The sequence below is a fragment of the Leopardus geoffroyi genome, chromosome D3 (genome assembly GCF_018350155.1).
Source record: "Leopardus geoffroyi isolate Oge1 chromosome D3, O.geoffroyi_Oge1_pat1.0, whole genome shotgun sequence".
Taxonomy (NCBI): Eukaryota; Metazoa; Chordata; class Mammalia; order Carnivora; family Felidae; genus Leopardus; species Leopardus geoffroyi.
Window position 1 is genome coordinate 75,364,577 of NC_059339.1, and position 16,620 is coordinate 75,381,196.

The 16,620-nt window shown below is 37.8% G+C and overlaps 1 protein-coding gene across 9 annotated transcripts in view; it reads left to right on the top strand.

Annotated features, from left to right (window-relative positions):
• The window catches only part of WDR7 (WD repeat domain 7), a 358,314-nt gene that overhangs the window by 62,630 nt on the left and 279,064 nt on the right, over positions 1–16,620 (top strand). For all 9 annotated transcript variants that reach the window (XM_045457399.1, XM_045457394.1, XM_045457401.1 and 6 more), the window contains 2 exons: positions 6,039–6,234; positions 15,279–15,493. In XM_045457399.1, the coding sequence (XP_045313355.1) occupies positions 6,039–6,234; positions 15,279–15,493 (411 nt within the window). The remainder of the gene's footprint in view (positions 1–6,038; positions 6,235–15,278; positions 15,494–16,620) is intronic.

A 16,620-nucleotide genomic window follows, 5' to 3' on the forward strand; every position in this document is an offset into this window, starting at 1 on the left:
CATTCCTGGGCACTTTTCCACTTCACGTGGAATATTTAAAAGTGATAAATGATGCATCTTAACTGCACATTTATGTTCCGTAGAAAGAGTTCTGGGAAGTACAAGAAATAATGATTAAGAGAATAGTGAGATTGATTTATGACTGAAAGAAGCTGGTCATTTATAGCTCGTCTAATGATGGGCACATTTAAAAGGAGAGACAATAGTTAGTGATCATATATTTAGAGAAGATTCAAAGAAAAAAATTGTTTGGGGGCAGTTAAGAGATTGCCCCTGAAATGATATGAAGAAAAAGGAGAATTTAATTTAGAAAGCAAATGAGCAAAAGTAGGAAAAATGTATGTATGTCATTTATACTGGGAGCTATTGGAAAACAGAATCATCTCCTCAGAGAGCTGGTGGAAGGGATAAACTAGCTGTCTCTAATTTCTGTAATTCATGGCAGATGTTTAGGAACAGGTTACATAAGAGGTTTCTGGGAATGGTTTAAAATGAAGTCTTGGGGGCGCCTGGGTGGCGCAGTCGGTTAAGCGTCCGACTTCAGCCAGGTCACGATCTCGCGGTCCGCGAGTTCGAGCCCCACGTCAGGCTCTGGGCTGATGGCTCAGAGCCTGGAGTCTGCTTCCGATTCTGTGTCTCCCTCTCTCTCTGCCCCTCCCCCGTTCATGCTCTGTCTCTCTCTGTCCCAAAAATAAATAAACGTTGAAAAAAAAAAAATTAAAAAAAAAAAAAAAAAAAATGAAGTCTTGTAAAATGCATAAGGTTGGGCTGGATGACCTAGGTGGCATATTCTGACTCTGTCCGATTTTCTGTGATTGTGGCTCAGCACTAATGTACCGTGAGAATTATTTACTGGCAAACTCAATGAGACTCTGTTTGGTTGAGGATCAGAATTATTTGGAAAGAAAAATGGGCTCTGGAGTGTATATGTTTTGATCAGGTATCTCCCTCCCTCTGCTTGCCCCAGTTATCTTAATGTTTTCATCAAATAAAAATACGGTTTTTATTAAATATCCTGTTGTTTATTGTTGTTAGCCTTTGTTTTCAATTAGTTTTTGATGTCATTGGTGTGTCTTTTAGGGCAGAATTAATAGTGTTTGGAACATGAGTTTGAATAATTTTCACCTATAAAGTACTGGCCTAGTTGATAGGATGCTCACCCCATGCTGTACAAATTCTGTGTTCGAAACAATAAAACATTTGAAATGGTGTTTGTGAGTTGAACACTCTTTAAGTCACTTGGAAGTGGTTGCTAAAGTGTAAACTGTGAGGCAGTTAATTGGGGTAAGGGAATAAAATATTAAAGCTCTTGTTTATGCCCCCTTTTTAACCCTAAGAAGTTGAGCTTATGAACAATTACCAGGTGGAAGGACACCGGTGTCTCACGTGTTTCACACACCCAGTGGGCACATCTCACCTGGGGGAAGAGCAGAGCCTCTACCAAAAGGGACGAGGATGCTTGTTGTCTGGGTCCTCACCTGGCCACCACAGAGCCACCATAGGATGGGCAGAGCAAGGGATGGAACATATTCTCAGTGAAACTTAAATATCTTTTCATCGGCTACATTTCGGTTTAAGGCAGTGATCATTTGGTCAGTCTGGCAGGAGGGCAGCCCCCCCCATTATAATTACAGCAAATATGTATTTACATCCATAATCATTAACAGTGAAATCTTTGTAAAGGTATGTATTGTCCTTTGAGGTATTGCCTGACATTAGCAAGACATTTAAGAAGGTGTTTCCTTTCCTCTCCAATTTGTTCAAACTTGGAGTCATTCTTTTAAAACATATTTTTGGTGCGTGTTTTACAATGTACATGGTATGTATATTAGTACAGAAGTACGTATATAATTTGTAAATATACATGCAACGGGCATACATTACAAAGTTTTTTTAATGAATGGGTGTGTGATCAAAAAAGGAGCCTAAATGCATGAGGTTCACATTTTTTTAGTTGTATTATTTTAATTACATAATTTAAATGTCTTCTACATTATCCCCTTAAAATGTCCTTGATGTTAAGTCACGTTCAGGTGACTTTTCCAGGTTGAAATGGAACAAAGTGAAATATAATGGAATTAATCAAATTATGGAATCAGTCATTGTAGGTGTTGTAGATGCTTTGTAACCAAGATCTCTGGAATTTAATAATTTAATAATAAAGGAATTGTGCTAATTCAATTCATTTGTGGGGAAGCTGGGTCTAAATCAGAGGTAGGAGTTATTATATATTCTTTAAGAAGTGCTTCTTTAATAATAATTTTGAGGACAGATAAGAAGAAACCAAGTTAATTGTGTTTTAGCAAATCTTTTAAGTGCTTTCATTTAACAGATAGCTGAGAATTATTTATCATTACTCTGCTCATTGTTTGAATTAAAATTAATACCAAAGTGGTGCTTGAGAATGGTCTTTTTTCCTTTTACATTTAAATAGGTTAGACATTTGCTTTGTTTATACCATTAATTTGTTTTCACACAGCCTGTGAAGGTAACCATCAACTCACAATTAATTAGCAGAATCAAAATTAATGAGGTTTTACTGTATTGGGCCATTTCCACTCTAGGCCAGTTTTTTTCACACGAGTTGGACTAGCATTTTTTTGAAAGAAGAAAAATTAGATTTATTTTAATCCATATTTAAAAAGCAGAGAACCATCTTTTCTTGTGAGTTAAGTACCTCTAATAACTATGCTTTCTTGGGCTTAGCAATATTGATTTTTTTGTTTTGTTTTGTTTTCAGTCTTGATTATTTTGGCTATTTCGAGACTGTTGCTTATTACAGTAAAGCTAGAGTTAACTCTTCACAGGCTTATTTTCATTTACAGGGATGGGGATGGCATTTTGTTTGTTTGTTTGTTTGTTTGGGCCAAACATGGTTTTTTTGTGGGTGGGGTATGTCCTTTGCCTACTTTCTTCATCTAGTGCACTGTTTGAAAGAGGAACAAAACTATTCTTTAAAGCATATTTATGTGAGTATATGTCTTAGAAGAGAGTGCATCAAACAGAAATGAAAAGCTAGGATTTTTTGAATTACAGTTATACTTTCCCTCCAGAAAATAACATAGTCTGCTTTTTAGACACAGATCCTTTGCTCTTATTTAGTATTTGCTTTGTCCATTGTTTTTACTAACAGGACTGATAACATAATGTAGAACTTTTAGGTCTTTTCTTGAGGATGGATTGCCTTTTCTTCAATTGTTGAAGTTGCCTGCATGTAAATGGAGAGGGTGAAAGTTCTAACAGTGAAACTTCTCGTGGGAGTGGCTGCTGAAGGTCAGGTTCCTCGTAGGAACGGGGAAGCCTTTTCTGTTTGCAGGATGTCTGCCGTCTTCTCTCTGCTGGCTTCTAAACTACAGTAAAAGACATTTGGCAGAGAGAATGTGTAGGTCAGTGTTGTCAGGACTTCTGTGTCCCCTCAGATATTGAGATCTACCAAGAATAGATCATAACCCGAGGAACACCAAACATAGTAAAGAACACTGATGAAGATTCACCTGTTTTTGAACAGACTTCACCCCCAATTCATGCCTCATTTTCCTTACTCTTTGAAATGGAATGACAGGAGTGTGTATGGACACCAATGAGATGACTGTGGACTTGGGGTCCAGCAAGTAGGCTGGTGAGGTATACGGCACCGGTTAAGCGATCACTCATTTTAAAGGTGAGGAGCTCGTGAGTCAAAGTAGCAGAGTCACAAGTAGTGACGGGTGTTATGAGCACTGTGGCAGATCAGTACCTGATTAAAGGACGCGGACAGATGAAAAGAACTGTATGGGAAGCATTCTTTTCAGTTAATCACACATAGAAGAAAAGATCACCGCAGACATTTATTTCCTATGATGAGAGAAATAAAATGACCACTTTTTGGCAGATTGATGTTGCAAAATAGTAGTGACCATTAATGTCGCAACCATCTCTTTTTGTAAGTTGAATGATGGATATATTTGATAAAAACAAAGTCGTTGCTAATGGTGATCTGTAGAAATGCAAAGCATCCGTTGTATTAAACTGTCTATTATCTTTGGTTAGCACTGGATGCCTGGTGGAACTCATAAATATTTTATGTGGTCTGAAATAACTGAAAATAAACGCTTGGCGGTATGTATTTTTACCCAGTTTTAGTCTAACGTTGCCATATTTGAAGGATTTTTTTTTTGTAGTTTGCTACTTTATTTTGATTCATTGCCTAATTATACAGCTAATTTATGTGTGCCATCATCAACTGCCCTTCAATCCTTAATGTCTTTTTAAGAAAGAAATCATGTTTTATGTTTCAGTTGAATGCTTCTCAGGGAACACAAAATAAGTAAGTTTAACAAATGCTTGTTTAGGAAAATTCTACATGATGTTTTAATAAAGGTTTATAACACACTCTTTCTGAACTTCATTTTTTAACTTTTAAATTAGTAAACACCTGCTGTGCTGAGTATAGTGTTTAAATTATTGTACAACAAAAAGTACAAATAAAGCTAACAATAAAAGATTAACATACCTGAATTTAAGAACAAAGTAGTTAAATCTTACTATCTTTGTTTTGTTAATGCTCTGCTTCATTCAAAAATTGATTTTAAGTTGTTTACAAACATAAACATTATTCAGTAGGATAAAAATAAAGGTAAATGATGATGAGAAGCTGAGAGCAGCACGTTGAGACGGCTGAGTCTACGTGCAGAAGTACGTGCCCATCATCCCCCACTGTGATGGGTAGAAAACTCAGGCCTAAGTTTCTTAGCTGCCAAAACATGAAAGGAACCAGTTACAGCAGATTTTCCCAAAGTATGTTGTTCCTCCTAAATTCAGTCTTAAAAGACTGCCGCGGTCAAATGACCTTTCAGGTGAGTGACACTGTATTCCCCTTGTGGAGATAATTCTGGTCACATCAGTATGTTAAAGGTTCTTAGAAGTTCTGTGGATAAAGTCAACAATCATAACTTGTGTTTTCCGCACACATTTGGTCACCCAACGTCAGCATTTCCCGTTCAGTGAGATACACCACTCAGTGCGGTATTGTTATTTAGTTCAGACTGTCTGTTTGTTTAGGCAAAGCCCAACCCTATTAGGTTTGACAAGTTTCTCCTTTGGATCCCATTGATGATATGTATACGTGTAGTACAGTGGGCCTCTCATCCTCAATATTAGCCACAATATATACAATGATGTGTGGCTGTTTTCAGATGGTTTCACCTCAGTGTGAACTGAAAGCATAATCCAATAAATCACTAAAAGGTTAGGTTTTAAATAGCTCATAAATTGTCTTAAAAATAGAAATGCCTTAATTTTAAATCATCTAGGTTGTGGATTCCGTTCCGTGTTGCTGGTGAAAGTCTTTACCGTCTTTCTTTTGACTCTTTATGTTCCATCCTGTCCTAAAAGGAATTGAAGGGCGAAAACTAGAGACGAGCAGAAAATACACAGCAGAGTGTTTAATTGGCCATTGTGTGTTAGTTGGGGTGGTGCACCTGCTGATATTACAGACAGAAGCTGCGAAGCCCATGTACGGAAAATACAAAATATCTGTGGCTCTTGAAAGGAATGATTGTGGCAGAGGGACCGGGAGGGTATTGTTTTCGAGCAAAGGAGCAGGGAAGAACATGGGTCTAAAATGACAGAGTCACACGCTGGAAGAAGCACTGCAGAGAGCCTGCTCCAGCAGCTAACAAAGGAAAGTTCACAGTGTGGAAAGAGAACGCATAATAACAGATCAATTTTTTTTCCAGCTTTCCCCGCGCCTGCACAGCAATCATTTTAGTTAAGGTCATCTTCACATTTGAACAGGAGATTTTCCAAGGCATCTCTTCCCATCTTTAATCTAGGATTAATTTAGCATTTTTTCTTTTTTTTTTTTTTTTAAGTGTTGTCACGATTGATCTGGGTGTCTTATGTATAATGTGAAGGAACACGCTTTTCAACACAACCTAATACTGTGGTTGGTTTTCAGCGGTGGTGAATGGGTAATTACTTTTGGTTTAAGTTTTGGAGGGCAAGATCATTTTATCCTGAATTTAATCTAAGTGTAATGAAGGTATATTCTTTTTTAGGCAAGAGTGCAGCACTGTATCTGCTCCGTAGCCAGTGACCACTCAGTAGGACTCCTAAGTCTGCGAGAGAAAAAATGCATTATGCTGGCATCTCGTCACCTGTTCCCCGTTCAAGTAATCAAGTGGAGGCCTTCTGATGATTACCTAGTAGTGGGATGTTCAGATGGCTCGGTGTACGTCTGGCAAATGGACACTGGTAAGCACAAATGTGAAGAGAGAGACTGGAAAATCCAATGGGTGTCTTTGATTTCCCGGAAATTAAAAAACCTTCTATATGAGGGAAAAAGCCCTGAAATGTAAAAAAAAAAAAAAAAGTTGCTCCGTTTACTTCCGGTCACTGCTTTTTCTAAGTGTTCTCATGATTATCAACGACAAGGAACTGTTTAAATGCCCTCTTGCTTGTTGTGCTGTGCCAAATACTTGCAGAGGAGTTCATGGATCTTTGAAGGAATGTAATTGAAGACGATGTACAGATTAGGACAGACATACAGACAAGTAAATATGTGATTTCTGTACAGTTCATGAGGTAAATTGTGACCAAGATTAAGGGACCATTTTTGTATCGAGTTCGGAAACCGTGGAAAAAGATAAAATTCTCTTATTGAAACGGTAGAAAAGCAGTATGAAACTGTTCGTTATGGGAGGTGATTGAAACGAACGTTTCAAGATCTCTCACTTAAGATTTCAGGTTTCAGAAATTTTATGTATGGGGCATAATATAGAACAAGTAATGTGTAGCTTACAAGTACACACAATTATATATGATGTTTATACACAGAATCTTACAGTTTTCCTTGGGAAATTTTCAAGTGTGTAACTAAATGCTTACTGCTGTAGGCCTTAAAAACACATTTGATTCTACTTTTGCTACTTTAAATCATGAGCTATCAGTAATTAAAGGCTTTCTTTATATACCTAGTTGTGTATTATATACTACTTCAACCAATTGGTTTTGTTTTCTTCACCTTTCTTTGTTTTAAATAGTCCTTTTCCAAAGTAGGCTGTATCCATATTTGTGCTCCTACTGGGGCAGTAGGGAGTTCTGTTGAGTCTTTCTGTAACAAGTACCAAGTACTCAGCAGTCTTTTATTTACAGTCCTTGTCTTTACGTGTAGCGCCCAGGCAATCTTGCAAAGAGGGAGCATTCTTGAAGAGTGTCAGACTTCTTTGCTTTTGCATTCACCTTTCTCTTTCTTCTCTGATTGTAAAAGAGGGTCATACTTTCTGTCAAAAACCAAAAGCTCCAACGTAGTGGAAAAGAAGAGAGATGAGCTCAGATCTCATTGCTGAGTGGTCAGTGTTGACATTTTGGCACATTTCTTTCTGGCCTTGTTTCCGTGCATTTTTGGAGACAGAATTGCTGGCATACTACGTATGTAACTTTGTATCTTTGTATTCCTTTTTGTTACATCCTATCTGCTGAGGAGTACTGTTTCATGCTTTCTGGTTTTGTCTGCCCCAGAAACTAACTATGCCAGGTTTCTGTTGGGCTTGGAGTCAGACTGCTTGGTTTGAATTTAGGATTGACCATTTGCTAATAATGTGATCTGCTGCACCTTACTGGACTTTTGTCTCAGTAGAACGAAGATCATAATAGTTCCTATTTTATAGTATTTCTGGGAGAATAAAATGAGGTAACATTTACCTAGCGTATAGTAGACATAATGTAAATGTGTGTATATGAATGTTTGTGTACTTGAGGTTTGTGTGTGCGTGCATGCATGTGTTTATATTTGCTATTAATGTTATTTAACAAACAAGCTGCTTTCCTTGTTACTTTGTTGAACTTGGGAATGTGATCTTACCTCCATTCAGAAATACTTTGAGAATTAATATTAAAGAGACTAAGTTCTTGTAGCATTGACGTCCAGAAAACACTATTTTAAAAAACTACAAATATTAAATTAACAATTGATATAGCACAAATGCAAGAGTGTGGTAAACTCGTATAGGACTTTGAAAAATTATTATAAAGGAAGAGAATTTCATTTTCTGAATTTTTCAGATACTTAAATAATTGATACCTGAATACGTCAGATATTTTAAATACATTTGTAACGAGTATGAAATTCTTCAGATTCTTTAATTTCATACTTGTTACAAATAAGATGTTACTGAAAGGCATAGTAACTTTTCTGGTAATTTTCCCAGAAAGAGATGACAGGTAGCCCGTAACTATAGGTATACTGGAGGAAGTTTTTTTTTACAACCAGTTTAGTATAATTAAGCCCACGTTAGATTAAACACAGTATATAATGTGGAAACTTCATAATTATCTTACCTTCAAGAGGATTTAGGGAAACAGTCAGTGTGGCATTCTTAAAAGATAAAGAGGCAGAATTTATTTTGGATTTAACCATAATAGGAGGTATACATTTCTTTTTCTTCCTTGCTGCTCAGGCTTTAGCTAGTGATATAAAGGTCCCTAGGGAGTCAGTATGGCACATCCTGAAGGTATTGACATTATTTATTTATTAAATTTATTTATTTATTAAATAAATAAAAAATGAAGCCAAATAAATCAGATTCGGCCAAGGTTTGATGGATGAGATGTATTTAAACTCCGATGAGATGGTTTATCCCCTCTTCTTAGCATTTTGGGGATGTATTTTTAGCAGTGAAGCTATGTTACACTAAAACTCCTCGTACGTAGTGTGCAATTTTGTGTCGGCTGTTTTGAATTTTACTGATCTTTCTAGCTTTAAACCTTTTAAAAATGTCTTGATACTTCTATGCAGCATTTGCTTTGAGTTGTTTTTCCCTCCAAATGGGTACTTTTTATTTCTAGTATTTTATTTCCTAATGAAATGAAGTTGAAGCTAGTAAATTAAAATTTCACTAGAACGACAGAGGTCTGGAGTCTTTTGTTCTTTACTTGTGCCGTCTTCATTGTGTGCAATAACAGGTCATGGTGATGTGAAGGCTGGCGAAATCATTTTACTTCCACATCTCTGGATAGTTAGAAAATTAGCCAAATGACTGGCAACAAGATTTGGCCAGCTGGACCTCTTGGCTTCTACTTAGGAACTTAGGAAAGGTGGCCCACTGACCTAGATGGCGGCTGCTTCTGCCTGGAGCTGTTTGTGTGCGTCAGGGACCAACTCTGTCGTTCTTCACATGTGGTGTTCCCAGGGGGTGTGTCATGTCAACCCCACAGGCCCTTGACAAGGTCAGAGTCCTGTCTGGGAGGCAGCGGCGGCTGTAAGTAATGACTGATTTTACAAGATCTTCTTCTCTGACAGTTACCAGTTACCACTTGATCGTCTTTGTTACATAACAAAAGTGATTCTCACGTCATATACCTCTTTCCTCGGGGAGAGTTATTGGTGTTCTCGTTCAGATGCAAATGCCAGCAGTACTTTTCAAATGTTAGAAGTTAGCGTAGGAGTCATGTCAGTTTATTTTGTTCTGTTATCTTTTTTCTTTGTATTTATTTTCTCTATGAGTTTTCTGAAATATTCCTGTTTTTTGCATTTACTATATCAAATATGCATTAAAATCATTTAAAAAACTTAATTATCTAATAAAAGATAGCAGAGAATCAGGAACTGATGTATATTCATGTCTATTGAAAAACATATGTAAAGCTTGGATAACCAAAAACATAGGTGTCAAAGAATCAGATTTTTCACACAAGTAAAGCCTTAGTGTATGTGCTGTTCTTGCTTCAGACTAGTTTTTAAATTACTAAATTTATTTATGTACTTAAAATTGTCAATTTTATTATAAGATGGCATAAATTTTCTTGAATTCATTGGTAATGTGTACTTCTGTTATGTAAACTTCCTATGCAAAACATTTGCCTGTTGGTGAGTTTATGGTTTCTCTAATGGATTTATAATAGATGTATGCAGTTTAGTCTGTAATTTTTATAAATATTTTCCTTTTAATATTTTCATTTCTTTAAATTGATAGTTTTGTTACCAAAATTACCAAAGAGAATCAGGAGGTGGTACTTCAGCCCAATCTTTTGTTATTAGTAGAAAAGTTTGGTAGTAAGTTTTTTTTTTTCACATTTTGACTATTTGCCTGCAGTATTTAATACAGTAGAGATTAGATTTTACATTTCACAACATGTGGCATAGCACCATCAACTTTTCTATATCTCCTCCAGTTTTGTTTTTCATTCTGTTACAAAAGATACAACTGGACAGGCAAAGACCCAAAGAATGAAATGGTTAAGAAAAAAATGGTATCTTTCTAAAATCTTGGTAAAGCTAAGTATAATGAAAGTTTCTTTTCTTCCTTTGGATGATGTACTCTGGAATTTTGAAGAAAGAGGTTGTTATAGTGGAAATATGGCTGTTTTTGCTACCATTCCCCCACCCCCCCATGAGCCCTCTGGACAGTTGTCCTTGATTGCTAAGTCCTTCCCATTAGGTACCCCTCAGCTCCCTTTTTTGTTTCCATTGTATTATTCTAACTTAGGGCCGTATTTTGTTACACATATGCTAGCTTTATTGGTTTCCCTGTCTTCTTTTTCTACTTTCTTAAAATTTTTTTTTTTTTTCAACGTTTATTTATTTTTGGGACAGAGAGAGACAGAGCATGAATGGGGGAGGGGCAGAGAGAGGGAGACACAGAATCGGAAACAGTCTCCAGGCTCTGAGCCATCAGCCCAGAGCCCGACGCGGGGCTCGAACTCACAGACCGCGAGATCGTGACCTGGCTGAAGTCGGACGCTTAACCGACTGCGCCACCCAGGCGCCCCTCTTTTTCTACTTTCTAATCCATCCCGTACTCTGCTGGCCGATAAATCTTAGGAAATAAAACAACAACAACAACAACACCACTTGGATCATGCACTGTCTTAATGAAAAAATACAAAACATATAATTTATTTCCTGTAGCCTTTAAATCAAGGTTCTTCACAATGTGGCACGCTCCTACCTTTGTGTTTATCTCCTTTGTTTTACACAGACCAGTTGCTTTATATTTAAAAATAGTTCTAGAGCCTCCTGGGTGGCTCAGTTGGTTAAGTGCCCACCTCTTGGCTTCGGCTCAGGTCATGATCTCACAGTTTGGTTTGTGCATTCAAGGCCTGCACTGGGCTCTGTGCTGGCAGCATGGAGCCTGCTTGGGATTCTGTCTCTTTCCCTCTCTGTCTGCCCCTTTCCTGCTTGCTCTCTCTCTCTCAAAATAAGTAAATAAACATTAAAAGAAAAAGAAGAATATTCTGTCCAAGTATAATTGGGTCCCTGTCTACCACTCTATCTTTTATATCATATATATTGTTGCTTATGGTTTTCACTCATTTGTAATATTATTTCTATTTGCTTATTTCTTTAAATAGTCTCTTTTAAGGAAATCTGAATAATAAAAACAAAGTCTTGAATATTTACCCGTGTGGTTATCATTCTGTTGTGCTTTGCTGCTTTGTGTAGCCCCAGGTTTCTATCTGGAATCATGTTCCTTTTGCCTAATATTTATTCCTTGTAGTGCAGGTCTATGGGTGATGAATTCTTTCAGCTTCTGTGTGTCTGAAAAACTCTTTGTTTCATCTTCGTTTTTAAGATATTTTTTCTGGTTGTAGAATTCTAGGTTGACAGCTCTTTTTTGTTTTTTGTTTTTCCTTTTAATACTCCACTGCCTTCTTGCTTGCATTATTTCCAATGAGAAATCTGCTGTCACCTTTAACTTTGTTCTTCTATAAGTGCTATGTCAGTTTTTTCCCAACTGCTTTAAAATTTTTCTCTTTATTATTGATTTTGAGCAGTTAGGTTATAGTTTTCTTCATATTTCTTGCGCTGAGGGTTTGTCATACTTCTTGGATATGTGGGTGTGTGGTTTTCAGTGGATTTGGGAACTTTTTTGGCCATTATTTATTCAAATATGTTTTCGATCCTTCCCTCTTTCCTCTCTTTAGAGACTCCAGCTATATGTTTACTAGCCTACTTGAAATTGCCCACAGCTTGCACATTGTCTTTTCATTTTTAAAATTATTTTTACTCTGTGTTTTATTTTAATATAGTTTCTATTCTAGGTCTTCAGGTTTATTAGTCTTTTTTCTGCAATGTCTAATCTGCCATTATTCCCATCTAGTATAGTTTTCATCTCTACAAGTTTAATTTTGGTCTTTTGTTGTCTAACGTGTCTCTTTGTTCAAACTTCTTGAACATCTAGAATACAAATTGCAATAACTTTTATTGTCTTTGCTATTTTGAAAATTTGTGTCAGTTCTGAATTGGTTTTAATTGATTTAGATTTTGTGCTCACTATTAAATTTTCTTGCCTTTTTTCAAGAATAGACTGAAGGTGGTTCAAGGGTGGAAGCAGGGAGATTAGCTTGTATGCTATTGCCTGTAAACAATAAAAGATGATGGATTGTTACACCAGAGCGATAGCAGTGGAGTTGGTGAGAAGTGGTTGAATTCTGGGTATATTTTGAAGGGAGAGCTAACAGGATTTGCTGATAGTTGGACGAGGGGCTTAAAAGAATGGGTTGAGTTAAAGGTTATTCCAAGGTTTTGATCATGAGCAACTCAAAAGGATGGAATTCATTTTTAGACATTGAGAAGACAATGGGAAGAGTAGATTTTGGAAAGACCAAGAATTACTTTTATATTAAGTTGAATATTAGACATTCAAGTAGAGATGCTGATTAGTAAATTGTATAAATGAGTCAAGACTTCAAGTTAGGGATATCAGAGTGGTTGATGTAAATTTGAGAGTTCTTAGCATATGGATGATATTCAGTCATAACACTGGATGTATCACCAAGAGGATTCAGGTAGATAATGATTGGGTCCCTCCAGGGTTTAGATATATTTCTGTGATGTGGAAGAAACCAGCAAAGGAGACTAAAATGGACTTGTCAGGAGGAAGAAGAAAATGAAGAGTGTTGTTGCCTGGAAACCAAATGAAAAAATGTGTTTCAAGGAGTGGAGAGGAAGAACAAGACCTGTTGATAGTAAATGATAGTCAGATGAGGACTGAGAACTGAATATTGGCTGTAGCAACATGGAGAATAGGTTGTGTGCATGTTTTGGGTGAAATGTGATTTGAGTAAGTTCAAAGGAAAATGGGAGGAGGAAACTTTGGAGGTAGCAAAGATAGCTCTTTGGAGGATGATTATAAAAAATGGGATACCAGCTGGAGAAGGGTATTGGGTCAAGTGTGTGTGTGTGTGTGTGTGTGTGTGTGTGTGTGTGTGTGTGTGTTTAAACAGGTGAAATAATTGCATGCTTATATGCTGGTGGGAATGATCTAGTAGGTGGGGAAAATAGATGAAGGGAAAAGGGAGGATTGCTGAAATGATGTCCATGGGCAGACAAGAGAGGGATGGAGTTTGAGCTACAAGTGTGTTAGGTAGGAGTCTGGATAGTTCATGTGGCAATTATAGTGCAATGTGAGTGGAGATATGGTGGTGGGAGCTGGTAGAACTTAATTCGTAATTGCTTCTTTGTAAATGAAATGGGAAACAAAACTTTTTTGCCCAGCTGAGGGCAGGAAATGGAGTGTTAGAGATGGGAGGAGTGAAAGGTCTGAAATAATTAACTGGGAAAATGAAAGATCTGTGGAAATGTGGTCACTATTGAGAGCCCCTTGAGATCAGTGATTGTGAATTTCAAGGGAGTCTTTCAGCACGTTTTCCATTCATATCTGTCGTCATTGTACAGGTGTAGAGTAGGTGGAAAGTTGGATTTAGTCAACGTTGGAGTTTGCTCCGTTGGTACACGGAGGCAAGATGAGGACAGAGCTGTGGTTATGAGGATGGGCGATGGAATTTTACTTTACGGGATAGAGAGAAGTAAGAGACAGTGCAAGTGTGCGAGGTTAATGGAATTGTTGGCATCAGTGCTGAACAAGGAATCATTGGATCAGAGGGTTGAAATGAAGAATGGGAGCTCCTATCAGAGAGTGGCGTTTTTGAAATTGGGATCACGTTGGGATTTATTTATTGGTAATAAGATTATAATATGACCATTGGCTGTGGTTGAGTGTAGGACACAGTTTACTGGAGTAGAGGAACTCAGCCAAGAGATCGGCATGTGTGGAAAAATCATATGTGCTGGTGATTTTCAAGCATTTTTGAACTTCTAAATCTTGTTAGAATATACACACTCTCCATTTCATACATACACAAAAAGTTTCAGGTGACAATTCCTTCTTGTGTTTTGCCTTTCAAAATGTATTGGTTAAAGCTCCGTGAATTGGCTAGTAAAACACTGATTTCTGTTAATACTAGAATCACCAAGAATTAATTCCAGGACTGCTAATGGAAAGGGGACAGTGAGTCAGAAGTTAAGCTCTTTAGGCCAGGAGGGGAAAACTTAAGCAGCATGTATATAAATACTCAACACTGGGACTAGAATCTGTGTTTGGGTGTTTGGGTACCAGCTCAAAAACATAGTAGCAATCTTGTATTTTGCTGACATTTAAGTTTCTGGGTGTTCGCTATTGTTATTTTTCAAAATTGATTTGTCTCTTTTAGAAGACTCTAGAGGAATGCCCAGTGAATCCAAATAAACTTCATCATCATTTCACTGTCATTATTATAGTCTCCAGAAGATTATATACAAATCCATGCAATGAAACCCTTGTCTGCCTGGCCTGATGCTATGTGCTGTACAAAACGGTATACAGAAAAGCCGTCTGCTTTATAGGATGGAGTTGTGCTCTGAGACACAAAGTGCATAGATGGAGATGAATGGAAAGAATGGCCAAGTGAAGAAGTGGTTACACGTTGGACTAGTAGTTATTTTCACAAACACACAGAGGAACTTTTGATTGGGTGTGAACCGTAAGAGTCAAGACATCAGACAAAATGGGAAGTCATAGTTTTCCCCCGTTTTGTGGATATTTCCCAGAGAAAGAGAAGTTCCAGGAATTATTAAAGTAGAAAACATAAGAAGAATAGCAAAATTTAGTTCTTTTGTTTAAAATGGATAGACAGCTTAGAGGAAGCTGAAGTCATAGAAATTGGTATTTGTAGTAGAGTAATGGTGTGGAGTATCAGGAAGACCGTGGAAAAAGCCTGGGGAGAAGGTGTTGAAGGTATTGGCTCTGAACTTGACTATATTGGGAAGTTGTGGTCGGGGCATTCATTACAGGAGAAGAAACGGTAAAGGTAATGCCATGTGGAAGGTCCCTCGAGGAGGAAAGTACAAGAAAATGTTTCTGAGAGGCACCGATAAAAATATTCCCACATGGAAAACGTCTATGCGTTTTCTTTCCTTAAAAAACCGTTTGAAGCGTTTATAGTGTTGTGTGCTGATGGTGAATGTCTACGTCTTCCAGGCGCGTTGGATCGCTGCGTGATGGGGATAACCGCCGTAGAGATACTGAATGCCTGTGATGAAGCAGTTCCTGCTGCGGCTGACTCACTTAGTCACCCAGCCATCAACCTCAAGCAGGCTATGACCCGGCGTAGTCTTGCTGCTCTTAAAAACATGGCCCATCATAAGCTCCAGACTCTTGCAACTAACCTCTTGGCTTCCGAGGCATCTGACAAAGTAAGTGTGGTATGTGGGCCCGTGTGTGTAGACTCCCACTCAACTTCACTTCATAACACAGTTTTGGCAGGTCTTATGCAATAACTTTGGGGAGAAGACATGGATGACAAATAAGCTTCTGGTTTTTATTTAGGCCTATCCAGCCTTGTTTTAGCACACTTCATGTATTTGGCACTTTGAAAAAGGAAGTTATTCTCACCACTTAAAATAGTTTAAAATGAGGGGCGCCCGGGTGGCTCAGTCGGTTGAGCGTCTGTCTTTGGCTCCGGTCATGATTTCATGGTCTGTGAGTTTGAGCCTCGTGTCGGGCTCTGCGCTGACAGCTCAGAGCCTGGAGCCTGCTTTGGATTCTGCGTCTCTCTCCCTCTCTGCCCCTCCCATGCTCATGCTCTCTCTCTCTCTCTCTCTCTCTGTCTCAATAATAAACAAACGTTAAAAAAAGTTTAAAAAATAGTTTAAAATGATTTCTGCGGAATTAAGTGATTTCCATTTCTGAAATTAGAGCGAACCTTTATCATGTAATCTGGCTTTCGGTTTTCTGACAGTCTTCCTGTTGAAAGATTGAGCACTGGCTCTTACCTCTCGGAAGAAAAGAAAAAATCATGATTTAGGTACAATTAAGATGTTTCTAATTGTGGCTGCTCCTTTGTTTGAAAAGCACGCTCTGATTTTAGTAAGGTTGGCCCATTATAAGGATTTTAGAGGATACTCGGGAATAGGTAGGGCCAGGTTGTTCAAGCGCCAGTGCTGGCCAGGACCCAAGCTGGATCACACCTTCCCTGCTGATACTCACATGAAGGCATCAGCTACTTCTTGAGTTAACAGGAGATGATCCTACGTAAAAGAAGAACAAATAATCCGAATTCATTAATTGGTTATTTGTCTTTAGTTTTATAGAGGCTAACCACTGTTTGGTTTGTGGTATTTATGTTCTGTGGTACTGTTAGAACTCGCTTGTCTCTGGTAGTGGCTGCATGAAACTGAGAGACAGTATTAGCATCTCATCTGAGCCACAACTTAAAATTCCCGGGTGCATCTGAGTATTCATTAGAATCGTTAGTGGGTAGCACAGATGCTGTTGTTTTCATTCTCTCTCATTCTGGATTGCTATTTTTTTTTTTTTTTAA